Source organism: Vitis riparia, chromosome 7 (assembly GCF_004353265.1).
Source record: "Vitis riparia cultivar Riparia Gloire de Montpellier isolate 1030 chromosome 7, EGFV_Vit.rip_1.0, whole genome shotgun sequence".
NCBI classification, from domain to species: Eukaryota; Viridiplantae; Streptophyta; class Magnoliopsida; order Vitales; family Vitaceae; genus Vitis; species Vitis riparia.
In genome coordinates this window covers 21,163,062-21,177,448 of record NC_048437.1, presented here as the reverse complement: position 1 = coordinate 21,177,448, position 14,387 = coordinate 21,163,062, and the positions used below count along the sequence as shown (strand labels likewise).

The window sequence follows — 14,387 nt, the reverse complement described above, 5'->3', positions numbered from 1 at the left end:
CCTTTGGGAAATTATTGGGATATATTGTTGGTAAGGGAGGCATAGAGGCAGACCCAGAGAATATTAGAGTCATTCTTGAGATGCCTACACCAAGGACTGAGAAGGAGATAAGAGGATTTCTCTGTAGACTACAATATATCAGTAGATTCATAGCTCGATTGACAAACATATGTGAGCCCATCTTTTGACTCCTGAGGAAGAACCACCTTATTGTTTGGGATGATCATTTTGAACGTGCCTTTGAGAGGATTAGAAAGTATTTGTTATCCTTTCTAGTTCTGGAACCCTCCACTCCCAATCGACCTTTTTTTTTTGTATTTATATATCTTAGAGATAGCCTTGGGATGCATGCTAACTCAGTTCGATGATTTGGGCAAAGAGCGAGCCATTTATTATTTGAGTGAGATGATGCTAGAGTAGAGATGAGATACATTTGGATAGAGCGCCTCTGTTTGGCATTGGTATGGGCTACTAGAAGACTAAAACATTACATGACAGTATTCAGTACACTTGATATCCCGACTGGATCTCTTAATATATTTGTTTGATAGGCCTATTTTACTTGGTAGATTGATGATATGGTTAGTACTCCTGACTGAGTTTGATATTCACTATGTTACTCAAAAGTCCATTAGAGAGAGTGTTGTTGTAGATCACCTGGCCTCATTACCAGTTTCAGATAGTGGAGTTATTGATGATGATTTCCCTAATGAGGGGATTGCTACTAAGACTAGTATGCTAGGTTGGCGCATATACTTTGATGGTGTAGCCAACCATCTTGGATATGGGATAAGAGTATTGTTGATATCTCCTTATGGTGATCATATTTCTAGATTTGTTCGTTTGGCATTCCCGAATCGATATCCTACCATGAAAAAATAGTCGAGTACGAGGCTTGCATCTTAGGATTAGAGACAAATTTAGAGTTAGGTCTTAGATGGATAGAGATATATAAAAACTCCAACTTGAACTGAGATAGATTTTGAGGACCTAAAAGATTAGGGATGTGAAGCTCAAGCCTTATCATGCTTTTTTGGAGCTACTCGTCGGGAGATTCGAGGATTTGAGATATACCCATCTATCGCAGAACCAGTTTGTTAATGGCTTAGCTACCCTAGCTTCTATGATTGACATTCTTACTGATGTTGTTATTTGCCCATTGGTGATAGAGTTGAGGATTGTGCCAGTATATTGTTGTTTGATTGATGATGTAGAGATTCAGGATGACTTACCTTGGTATCTTGACATTTATTAGTTTCTCATATTCAACACATAACTTGAGGCTACCACAACCAAGGATAGGAGAGCTTTGAGGTAGTTGGCCACCAGATTTGTGATATCTAGCGAGACATTATATAGACGATCAACTGATGACATGTTACGGATATGCTTAGACCATACCTTTGTTGATAGAGTGATGAGAAAGGTTCATGCTGGAGTTTGTGGACCACACATGGGATGACACATGTTGGCTAGTAAGATCATGAGGATCAAATACTTTTGGTTGACCATGGAGATAGATTTTTACTAGTTTGTTTAGAGATGTCTGGGGTATTAGATACACAATGATCTTATTCATTGTCTACCTTTAAAGTTACATGCACTAACCTCACCATGACCATTTTCAATTTAGGGCATTGATATCATTGGAAAGATTTCACCAAAATCTTCCAATGGACATGAGTTTATCTTAGTCACTATTAATTACTTCACCAAGTGGGTGAAGAAACTTCTTGTGTGAGATTAACATTAGCCAAAGTTGCTAGCTTGATCATATCACACATCATTTGCCGTTATGGAGTCCTACATGAATTGATATTTGATAGAGGAGTACACTTCAGGGCAGAGGCTGATGTTTTGTTATAGAGATATAGTATTCAGCATCATAGGTACATCTGCGCATAAACCGTAGACTAACGGGGCAGTAGAGGCCACGAATAAAAATATTAAGAGGATTTTACTGAGTATGGTTGACAATTTCTTGAGACTAGTCATAGAAGCTCCATTTTGCACTATGGGCTTATCGCACTTTTTTTTTACGCTTCTACAGGAGCCACACCCTATTCTTCAGTGTATGGTATGGAAGTAATGCTACCAGTTGAGATAGAGATGGGATCTTTGAGAGTAACACTTGAGCAGCAGATATCTGAGGTAGGTTGGGCATGAGCACGTTTTGATTAGCTTAGTCTTCTTGATGAGAGAATATTGAGAGTAGCATATCACACTTAAGCTCATCAGAGGAAGATGACCCATGCTTTCAGAAAGCAGGTCAAGCCTAGACCGCTATAAAGAGGAGATTTGGTTTTGAGGGTTCTTAGAGGCTTAGTTGTAGACCCTAGAATAAACCGACTTAGAGTGGGCCATATGTCATTAGAGAGTTGACTCTAGAGGGTGCAAGATGGTTGATGGATCTAAATGGAAACCAATTCTCAGAGCCGACCAATGTAGATCAATTAAAGAAGTATTATGTTTGAGACTATGGTCGCAGGATGGGTGACCTTCATTTCGATTAGCTTAGACCTTATCACCTTTTGGACATCTAGATCGTTGCTAACCCTTTGAGCCTCACATGATTAATGTAGCCTATTCTTTTTTATAGTCTTGTTTACTTTCTATATTTGGGACCCTCTGATGTACATATGCTTTATTCAAGAATTTCATGAGTCTTGGACCTATTGATACACTCCTATCATTTGTCTTGTCGTTATCATGATACACTGTTTCATTCTCACATCCATTGTTTGTGTTCTTTGTTATGTTTTTTTTTTTTTATACTATCAGATTCATCTTATTTCTTCTCATAGATTGAGTGATGATATTTCACATTTCATATTATGTAGATCGATCATATCACCACTTACATTCCATCTTGTAGACATTGATACAGAGGTCTTTGGTTGAGAGGGTCATTTCATCAAGGAGAGCTCATCGTTTTTGGATCACTGTTTGAGAGCATATTCATACCATGGTAAAAAAAAAAAAAAAAAAAAAAAAACAAAAACAAAAAACAGTATATGTGCATGAGATGTATTACTTCATTGAACATGTATGAGATATTTGAGAGTTTATTATGTGGAGTTCATTGGTTGATGAGAATGCATGAGAGTTTTTTATCCTTAGGTTCATCTTGTATATGTTTTGAGTATGAGAGATGGGTGACTCTTTCCTAAAGACTCTGAATCGTTGTCTCATTCCATCACTTCAGTCACCAGTGATTTGATCACTTTTCATGTCTTGTCTTAAGTAGATAAGAGATTTTTTTATTCATTTTGATCTTATCTGTTCTTTATATTTTTCATCATTCACCATACATTCATCATTCTTCATTCATATCTATCTTCATTCCATGATTGATATTCTCTTCATATCATCTCTCTTTGTAGCTTGATGCTCACTTCTATTCCTTTTCCCTATCATCATTGATTTTGTTAAGACCTTTTATGTCCCATGGATGCTCACACTAAATACCTTTAGGTTCATAACTTATGAGATTATTTATGCATATTGTGTTTTGTACATGAGGGTATGGGTCTTATCATTGGCTATTTGAACTTAGTTTCTTTTCATTTCTTTACCCTGTTATCTTAGCCTATATTACATCACGTGCCTTAAGACTACCTTGAGGCCATGTGATTGGATATCAGCTTTGATAATCTCTACTCGGGCAAGCGTTTAAAATTTGGTTAATGTGTAGGCATCATCATGTTCTTCCTTCTGGGGAATGTTTCTCTGATGTCTGGAGTTGATTCATAATGGATGTAGAGGATTGCTTGATTTTATGGCAGATGAGAGATGTTGTTTGACTTCCTATTTTGCTATATATCAGATGTCATTCCGAGGCATATCCTCTTTCCATCAAGATTGCTAGTCTCACTTTGGTTTTCATTTTGTTTCATGATAATGGATATTGATTTTGACTATTTGATTTCTTCATGATCTTTAGTGGAATTGCATCTCAAGTCATTAGGTTAGACTTACATTTTCTGATATCCTTGCTATATTCGATGGAGTTACCCTAGTGAGGTATGCTTTCATCCATGCTTTCAGTGGATTAGTTAAGTTTCATTATCATATCCCTCGGTGAAGTTCTATCTCAAGTAATTGGGATGAGCCTATACTTTTTTATATCCTCACTATTTTTTGATGGAGTTACCCTAGTGAGATATGATTTCATCCATACATATAGTTGATTGGATTGATATAACCACTTCTGATCATTAGTGGAGTTTATTTGACCTAAGATGTTTGGTTGATGCACATATCTTTTGAGTCATCTGATCACTTCATCATTGGAGACAAATATGATGAGTTGGTATCATTTGGTTATCTCCATGATTTTGCATTAGTTGCCATACTAGGACATATTCCTCTTTCTTTTGTTGAGATGAGATCACAGGGGAGCATTACCTTTGAGCTTGAATATTTTCATGGATTTGAGATTCTCAATGGAGTATTTTGTGATGACATTAGTTTTGATGGAGTTTTTTTTTTTTTTTGAGATTATGGTAGTCATCATGATTCCTTAGCGGAGTGTTTCTAAGGTGGATTGGTTCAATTGTTTTACATTCCAGTTCCTTAGTGGAGCATTTTTGAGATAGATCAGTTGATTATTTTTTAGAAGGAGATGGTCCTTAGTGGAGTTATCTCCCTGAGTGACCGATTGGCCATATTGATTTCTTAATGGAGTATTGATGAGCTAGTGGCAATTTGGTCCCTTAGAGTATTTTCGAATAACCTATCCTCAGAAAATTCTGGATGTTATGGTATTTCCATACTAGCAATACATAAACCTTGCATACTAGGGCATAATTTCTCGCTCATTAAGGTTATTGGGATCATTATTTGTTAAGCTTTTAAAGTAGAGGCATTCAGTGTCATCTTTTAGAGTACTGATCATGTGATTGATTAGGGGTTTGTGCATCACATTCTCCTTCATGACCGATTTATCAGCTTTTAGAGCAAAGACATTCAGTGTCATCTTTTAGAGTACTGATCATGTGATTGATTAGGGGTTTGTGCATCACATTCTTTTTCACGACTGATTTATCAGCTTTCAAAGCAAAGACATTCAGTGTCATCTTTCAGAGTATAAATCATGTGATTGATTAGGGGTTTGTGCATTACATTCTCCTTCATGACCGATTTATTAATTTTCAAAGCAGAGACATTCAGTGTCATCTTTCGGTGTACTGATCATGTGATTGATTAGGGGTTTGTGTATCACATTCTCCTTCACGACCAATTTATCAACTTTAGGGCAGAGGCATTCAGTGTCATCTTTCATAGTATAGATCATGTGATTGATCAGGAGTTTGTGTATCACATTCTCTTTCATGGCTGATTTATCAGCTTTCAGAGTAGAGGCATTTAGTGTCATCTTTTAGAGTAAAGATCATGTGATAGATCAGGGGTTTGTGTATCACATTCTCTTTCAAGGCCGATTTATCAGCTTTCAAAGCAAAGACATTTAGTGTCATCTTTTAGAGTATAGATCATGTGATTGATTAGGGGTTTCTGTATCATATTCTCCTTCATGGCTTATTTATCAGCTTTTAGAGTAGAGATAGTTAGTGTCATCTTTCAAGGATACTTTCCAGATTAGCTTTTAGAGCCACTCTTATTAGTTTAGCATTCTAAGTTGCTTGGCTACCAGAGTCATCTTTTGATAAAGAGTTATGTTTTTAGTTTCGACACTCAAAGTCTTTGTATTGTCGTTCTAGTGTTCAAAGTTATTTATCTTCTTAGTATTGAGCATTCTCAAATTACTTCTATGATTTTATTGCCTATGACCTTTCTTTCTTGATTGTGTCTTTCAGAGTCATTTGGCCTCATTTGTTTAGTGTTTTGGATTCAGTGTTATCTCTACCTTCTTACTCTTTGATTTTGCTTGTCAGTTTACTAAGTCATGTGTCAGGGCAAAATTTTAGGATCTTTTCTATTCTTCGATATAGTTCACTTGGTTTCATTCATTTTTCACATGCTCATGATTAATTCATTATACTCGTGATTTTTATTGAAGAGGGGCATCTTTGTAGATCCCTTATTTTACCCACGACACATATAGGCTACTATTTAAGTAAATCATTGTAATTCATCAACTTGTAGTCTCCGATTCTTCTTTGGAAGCTTCTTGGAGGATAAATTACGGAACTTTGATGTGATAACCTAAACCTCTGAATTTGTAACTTAAAGTTTTCTGATTATTCGAACTTATCATTGACCATAACTAAAACAAAAATATTAAATAATTGTTTTAAAATAAAATAAAATAAGTTGTCTTCTTAAACAATAAACATGCCAAAATACTCATTTATTTATTTATTTTCTTTAATAATCCATAACCAAATAAATAATAATAATTAAAAATAAAAAAAATTAATCAATACAAACGAAAATAAAATATAGCAATGTTAAAATTCAATTTTATTACTACTATCTAATTCATGTTTTAAAATATAAACTAAAAATAAATCTTGTTTTTTTAGTAATGAACAAATATCATGAACCTTAAATAAAAATAGACATTTGAGTCCATAATAACTAGCAAAATTCACACTTAAGATAAATTATTTTTTTAATAAACACAAAATTTATATATTTTCATATATTATTCTATAGTTACCATTCAAGGTTTTTTTTTCCTAACTCATGCACCACTCATCTTTATCTTTATATATATATATATATATATATATATATATATATATATATATATATATATATATATATATATATATATATATATATATATGCAGCTGCTATAACCCCATCAATGTTATCATATCTCTCTACCACAAACCAATTTTGGCTACCTAAGACCACCTCCATACACATCCATCAACCCGTCTTATCCTCCATGTTATAGCCATACTTTTAGTTGCCCAAGACACACCTCAAATCAACCCCCACCAAGCTGCCCATCTCCTGCAATAGTTTTTTAGTTTGCCCAAAAAACCCATCTCTATCATCCTCACTTGTCCTTTATTCCTACCATAGCCATACTTTTTCTTAAGCTACCAAAACTACATCAACTCACTTTCTAGCTGGCCTACCCCACTATATGTGAACCATTAGCTGTTCTCTACCAGTTGTAGTAGCCGTAATCAATAGCTCCTCCATGTTTAGCTTGTAGATTAATTCTAAAATATCCTATCTAAATTTTCAAAAGCCCACACCCATGCCTCTAGTATTTGCATTAGTCATCATAACTTCACCGAATCCTTTACTTTCTCCAAACTAAGCACTTCCATCACAGTTGCCACTTTCCTTTCTCAAATCCGAGCACCATACAACACTATGTACCCCAACGACAATTTCATCTTCTTCCTACCACCAAACCGTTGCCCCACCTTACCATAGGCTCCACGATGACTTCATTTTCTTTCTTCCTTCAAGTCAAACACCACGGTGCACCACACGACCCCACTACAACTTCATATTCTCCTTTCCTTCAAGCCAAAGACCACACCAATTTCGATGTGTAGTAAGATGGCTTAAATGTGGCTACCATGGAGAAGAATGTCAGACTTTTCGACAAAGAAGATGTTCAGATGACACCGCTAGTGATTAGTCCACATGCCTCATCACCCTTGAAGTCTAGATAATTTGTTGCTGTTTATTTGTTTTCTTGTTGTGTTTGGACCCGGGACATGTACTTTTTATGAAGGCCATGTATGGTCATGCTTATTTTGTATTCATTTTGCTTATTTCATTTTTTGTTGCTTCGGTTTCATTTTTATTATATGTATTTAAGTTATATGAATATCAGAAATTTTAAATTGGGTAGACATAAAATGGGCGAGAAAATTAGTTTTTGACTAAGGCCTGTTTGGCCGAAAAAATGGGGAATGGTTTTGGAAGTTTAGGAGGTTTACATTTGGGTGAGAGGGTGAGTTCATGTGAGAGGAAGGGGTCGAGAGTCTTGGAAGAGAGGGTATAAAATCAGATGCTCATTTTCTGTTAAAAGGGGTTAGCATTTTTTGGAGAGTCGTTTTGAGATCTCTATGGAGTTGAGAAAAAGTGAGAGAAAAAATAGAGAGAAAAGAAAAAAGAAAGAGGTAATTGGAAGGCTATGAGTTTTTTTTCTTTTTTCATTTCTTGGTTGATAGAAAGTTGGGGAAGAGAAGTAAAGATCGAGAGTTCCAGTGGAAGTGGCACTACCATTAAACTTTAGATCATCCGATTTCGCGAACTGCATTTTTTTCTCAAAAACGCTTGGAATGCAAATAAGGTATGTCTTTCTTTATTAAATTGATGAATTGTATTGATGTGCTTATTTAGTTTATAGTATCTATAAATTAACTAATTAATCCTTGCAATTATTTCAACTTACTTAGTAGAGACCTAACTTTTAGGGCTTAGAGGGGTGCTACAGTTCTTCACTATACCTTCCCGATAAGTAACCTAATCCCTGGACTTAGACTCAGGTTTTCAAAGACAGACTTTTCTAAAGAAAAATGAGTCATTTTTTAGGGGTTTTTCCTTCTTATTTTGTTTGCCCTTTTAAAAAATAAAACAAAAATAAGTGGTGACTCCGTTATTTATAAAATTGATTTTTCACAAACAAAAAGCGAGTCTTGCTATCGAGTGAGAACGCATGTGAAAATGCGGGATCACATTTCCCAACACAACCAATGGGAAACTCTATCTTAATCTTATGAGATATCATGGTACCTCTATTGAGAATACCTATTATTACCGACTTACTTCAATAGTGACCCAAACTATAGGGAATATATGATCATCTTACAATTTCACTCGTAGGTTAATTAAAACCATTTCTAACTTTAGCATAAACTTAATATTCTCTCAAGGTTGAGAGACAACACAATGAAGTAGCTTGGTGAATTCATGGCTACTTGATAACCATGTATGGTTACACATTAGATAGAACCTATGGTGAGTCATGATGTAAGTTGTCGGTTTGTTATAACTTCACTAAGCTACTATGTTATATTATCTCTTAACTTTGAGAGAATCTTGAGTCTATGCCGAAGTTAGTAATTACTGTGAGCTATATATGAGATACTAAAATGATGATATATTCCTTATTGATTTGGTCACTATTGATAGAAGTTGGTAGTAATGGGTTATTAGAGCCAAAATATGTGCTCCAATCACACAAATATGACATGATTTATGTAACATAAAAAGCTCTAACTATCCAAGTTAACTCAAATTGATGCTAAGACCTTAACTATGGATCTAACTTCTATTTTAAGCCTAATTCCAGGTTTATGGGATGAAAAGAATGCTAAGTGCAAAAGTCATTTTCAACCAAGGAAATAGAAGAGGTTAAATATGCATAAATAAGAGACTTGGGACTAGTGAACTATGAAGAGTCCAAGAAGTGGCGTTATAAGAAAAGCATAGGCATGAAATACTAGCAAGGGGTGTTGTGTATTGAGATAGAGGGCAAGCAAACATAATAGAGGAGGGAAACACATGCAATCAAGTTCACATGGAAATTTAGAACTCAAAATTTGGCAACAACATATACTTTGATTTTAAGGTGAAATTTGGAGCACTTACTAATGTCATTTTTGGGCAGGCTATATATCATTTCTAAGCTCAAGAAGTCAAGAGTCCAATGCTTTAAAAGGTGTACAAATCAGAATTGCCATGAGGAAGTTATGCACGTTAGAAATAAACTGGTAGTGGGTGAGTTCAAAATTCACCGTGAATTTTGAACTCACCATGGTGATTTCGAATTTGGCACTTTTCCTCCACTTATGAGTTCAAAATTGATTTGGAACTCATCCCAGCATTAAACTTAGCAATTGATGATTCAAATGCCTTCATCTAATTCGGAATGCATGACACTTATTTAAAACTCGTAATATTTTCAATCTTTTAAGTTGTTTATGACTTTTCTTTGTAATAAGTGGCCAATGGAAGTATGCACATGTTAGGTTATTGAATTTATTATATAAACTCCTTTAGCTCTAGGTTTAAGGGAGAGAAAAGAGGATAAAATGTAGAGAGAGATTGATCTATCCTCTTAAAATTATTTAATAAAGTTTTAGGTTTTCTTTTCTTTTCTATCATTTTTCAATCTTTCTTTTTTATTTTTTTGGTAATTAAATATGGGTTGTGAGAAGAAATCCACCACCATGTTTAACTAGCTTGATTGATTTAGAGATGCTAACATGAAGGTGAAGAATTCAAAGGAGTGACAAGAAATGATAATGTATTAAATGGTTTGATTACGTTTTCCAGTTTTCACTAATAGGAATATATCCTCTATGTCAGATCACCTTAAATAAATTATATAGGATTCTTATCAAGATACTAGTAATTCTTGGGAAGACTTTGATTACTAGTTACTATAGTTTGATCCTATTGTTAACGAATCTAAGGGTTGAATATATAAAGATGGATATGGAATTTTGATTGAATAAAATTGAAAATCAAAATAAACCATCATATCTAATTGATTTAAGAATTATGACAATGAGATTAATAATTGGTTGGGTTACAAATTATGAATATTTTGTCTTATCCTTGTAAGTTATACTAGGGAATGATATGGTAGGTTATTACTAGATACTAATGATTGTTGATAACTCTTGATCATTAGTTATCTTGGTCTTCCAAATCATTATCTACCTCAAAACAAAGCTACAAGTAGTAAGAAGGGTTAAAAAGCTAAACCTTAAATCAATAATTAATCTCATTCACTTGATGTTTTAGGAATCTATTTTAAGAAGGAAATATTAAGTTCTCAATGCAATATTGGTCTTAAGTTTTAATTTGGTTGCAGATTGACTTTGATCCTAAATCCTAGATTTTATAATTTTCTCTCTTTCTAAGGATTTGACATTGGATTGTGAAATTCTCTAGAACATTTTTTCTTTTATTTGATTCATTTCATTAAATATTTTAGGGAATTTTTATTCATATTTATCCATATTTATTTAAATTAAGATTTCTTTATCTTTAGCAAATAATTACCCTTTTTCATCTAAAAACAAATAAACAAATTAGAGTTGATCCCAAAAAACGATAACCCACAACACTGCAAAGTCATGGTAACTCTATCTCTAGTTTTTCTTAGCTAGAGTTATCATATATTTAAGCTTAATTATTTTAATTACAATAGAGATTTGCAGTGAATGAGTATTCTCAATAGAGAAACTATGATATCTCACGGACTTTAAGACAATATATGCCCTTGGGTGATCCTAAGGATATGTGTTTAGATAAACTGTGGTTATAGTAGTGCCTTAAGCTCTTTATGAGATAGGACATGTCAATTGATTACATAATAAGAGGATTTGTAACTTAAGGATGATAGAAGTAATCTTAAGAGGATGATAGTTTTTACCTTGTTAGATTATAGACATCAATTCATTGGGAGATTATATATAATGGATAGTAGGTCACGAACCCGAACACTTAGTGTCCTGTTATAATATGTATAGGGTATTAGAGCATAGTTATCTTAGTATAATGGGATGTTTTGTCAACTTCAAAATTGAATTATGAGAGAGCCAATACTATCCTAGAAGTTCCAATGGTCCTCGTTCAAACATATATACCTTGATGACACAGTTTATGAAGGTTGGATTGACTTTTGGTTCACTTATATGCATAAGGATGTTTTGGTAACTACATAAGGTTGCCTAGGAATTAGTGGACAACATCTCTAGAATAGGTTAATTGATTAATTGAAGTTTTGATGGGTTAATTAATCAATTAAGACTCTTTTTTGAGATAGAGTAAGTGACTCAAGTCGAAGGTAGGCTCAAGTCACTTAAGCTTAGAAGGAACCCTATAAATACCCCTTATAAGATTAAGGTTTCAAGTCTTCTTTTATCATTCTCCCTATGTTCCAAAGAGAACCCTAACTTCCATCCTCATGACTTCCACCATTTGTGTGCTTAGTTTGAAGAAAGAGTCATTAGGTGGAACATTGGGGGTTTGTGAGATCACATTTGACTACCGTGGCATCAAATAATGATATTCACCATAAGGATTAAATCTAAACATGTAATCCAGGTCTTGTAAATAGTTTTAAATGTTATATTTTTTCTACACATAGGGTCTAGTAGCCTTAGGAGTAATTTGATGCACCTAATCTGATCCTTGGACAGGAACAAAGTAATCTAGATTTCCCATCAGTTGGATTACCTTGTTGAAAAGAAAAATTGTTTTCATACTTTGAAAGGTATGGTTTTCTAGGAAGCATATGACCACTGGTGCGGTGTAGTGATTATGTATGATGAAAAAAAATATATAAAAAATGAATAAAATAAAATAAAAGAATGCAGTGGGCTGCGAGGTTACATAGGAGTGATTGAGCTGTTGGAAGAGATGATAATAATTTGGTGATGGTATAGATTATTGGGAGAAGTGAGAATAGGAAAGTAAAATAAAATTATTATATAAAACAATAAACAAAAACACAATTATGCTGGGCTAATAACATGACAACGGAATCTGAAGCAAAGACATGAAGAACAATAAGAAACTAAAAACATGAACCACCTTACACACAGACACACTCAACTCCAAAACCCTTACTGGTAGAAGTTAAACTTAAACCTAAAATGAGAACCATGATCACAACAAATTCAAGGGAAAGGAGGAGAACCAGCGCCACCACCAGGACCACCGAGTCCACCACCGGTGCCCACTCCACTGCCTATGCTACCTAGGGTTCCGAGACCACCGGTGCCACCCAAGCCACCCAAGCTGCCGAGCCCTCCTGTCCCACCTAGTCCACCTGCACTACCGATTCCTCCGCCAACTCCGCTGACTCCACCTAGCCCACCAAATGGCAGTCCAGAATCACCTACTCCTGCAAAGCCACCGAGCCCGCCAAAGGTGGCGATGTTCTTTTGGTCATCGAGACCAGCATCACTAGGCACAGTCCTTGCAGTGGTGTGAGCCACTGCTAGGGCAAGCACTGCCATAATAAACCACTTTGCCATCTCTCTCTTTTCTCACTCACTCACTCACCCTCTAATGCTTCTTTTTGAGTGTGTACTCTGTTGCACCTGAAGGGTGTTGCGGGTCTCCTTTTAAAGGCCTAGAGGGAGGTGGGGGACAGTTGCAAGTAGTAAATGAAGTTAAATGCTGATCAGTCCACAGCTATACTCAGTCGATGGAATTGAACAGGATTTGTTGCGACTACGCTCCGAGCCTCAGGGCCTCAACTTGATCAACATCTAACAAATAAAAATGAAAATCACTTGCATATCATCATGGCTTCCATACAGATATTATGCAATATGTATGGCTGTGCTGGGATTCAGAAAAATGCCCCTGCCAATATTTGCATGACAGAAAACCTAAAGTACATGAATATTAGGGGTTTCTTTTGACGTATGTAAAATTTGAATGACAGGCCACAAAAAATGTCTCTTTCTCTGGTAATTCTTTCGCGTTTTATTTTTCATATCCTGAATTTTTCAGTTGATCTCTAAGAGAATGTATGGAAAAAATGAATACCAAATTAGATAAATTGATACCTAATACTATATTAATACCTCTCTGGGGTTCATTTCGTCTTTTTGGGCCTACCATATGAGATAGAAAGGGATGCAAAACAGCATAAAGAAATTCTTGGAATTATTATGTTTTAAATAATTTTTTTTTTTTTTTTAAAAAAAAAAGAGTTATGCATGATGTTATTTATTTTGACTGGAATGGAGACTAAGTATTATATATATATATATATATATTAACTTAATTTGTTTTTTTCCATAAAATTTTACTTCAGGGTGTAGGTAAGAAGATTATCAATCCACCAAACTGCTGATAATCTTTGAATGTTATGTTGGAATCCATCCGGTGTCTGGCTTTGTCATTATAGATGTGTCATTGTGAGATGGAGAATTAATTAAGCCTTGGTTTGTATTATTTGATTCTTTTTAGTTGAAGTCTTGACCAAAAAGAATTGACAAACTTTTGAGAACTTTATAATCATAATGCAAAAAAAAAAAAAAAAAAAAAAAAAAAAAAAAAAAAAATTATAGCTACACCCATTTAATCAAATTAAGATTTTTCATGTTAATTTTGGAGTCATGAAAATTATTAGAATTTTTAGATAAGATAGCTAAGTACTTTATCCAAATAAAAATTAGTTAGGTCTCGTTTTTCTAGTCTGATGAACATGATGAGAATTTGGTGAGAACTGAAAGATAAAGGCCAAGGGTTGCTGAAGCTCCACTTATTGGGCAAATACTAAGAGAGAAGGAGAGTGAGGTGATCAGTGGTGTAGGGAGAATCAATAACAGCTCCTCCAGCTGCCCTTGACAGGACTAGGGCTGATGCTGACCTTGGTGGAGGAGAAAGTAAATGCATTTCTGAGGACGGTTTGTGGACTCCTATTAGTTTCACTTGCTCTTAAAAATTCATTTTGTGACCTACAACTCTGATAC

At 34.6% G+C, this 14,387-nt stretch overlaps 1 protein-coding gene across 1 annotated transcript; it reads right to left on the bottom strand.

Moving 5' to 3' along the window:
- Positions 1 to 12,361: 12,361 nt before the first annotated feature.
- Positions 12,362 to 12,960, bottom strand: LOC117919053 (glycine-rich protein 5-like). The gene has a single exon (XM_034836095.1). It carries the CDS (start codon positions 12,933 to 12,935, stop codon positions 12,576 to 12,578), a length of 360 nt encoding a protein of 119 aa, XP_034691986.1. The 5' UTR covers positions 12,936 to 12,960; the 3' UTR covers positions 12,362 to 12,575.
- Between the last annotated feature and the right edge of the window lie 1,427 nt (positions 12,961 to 14,387).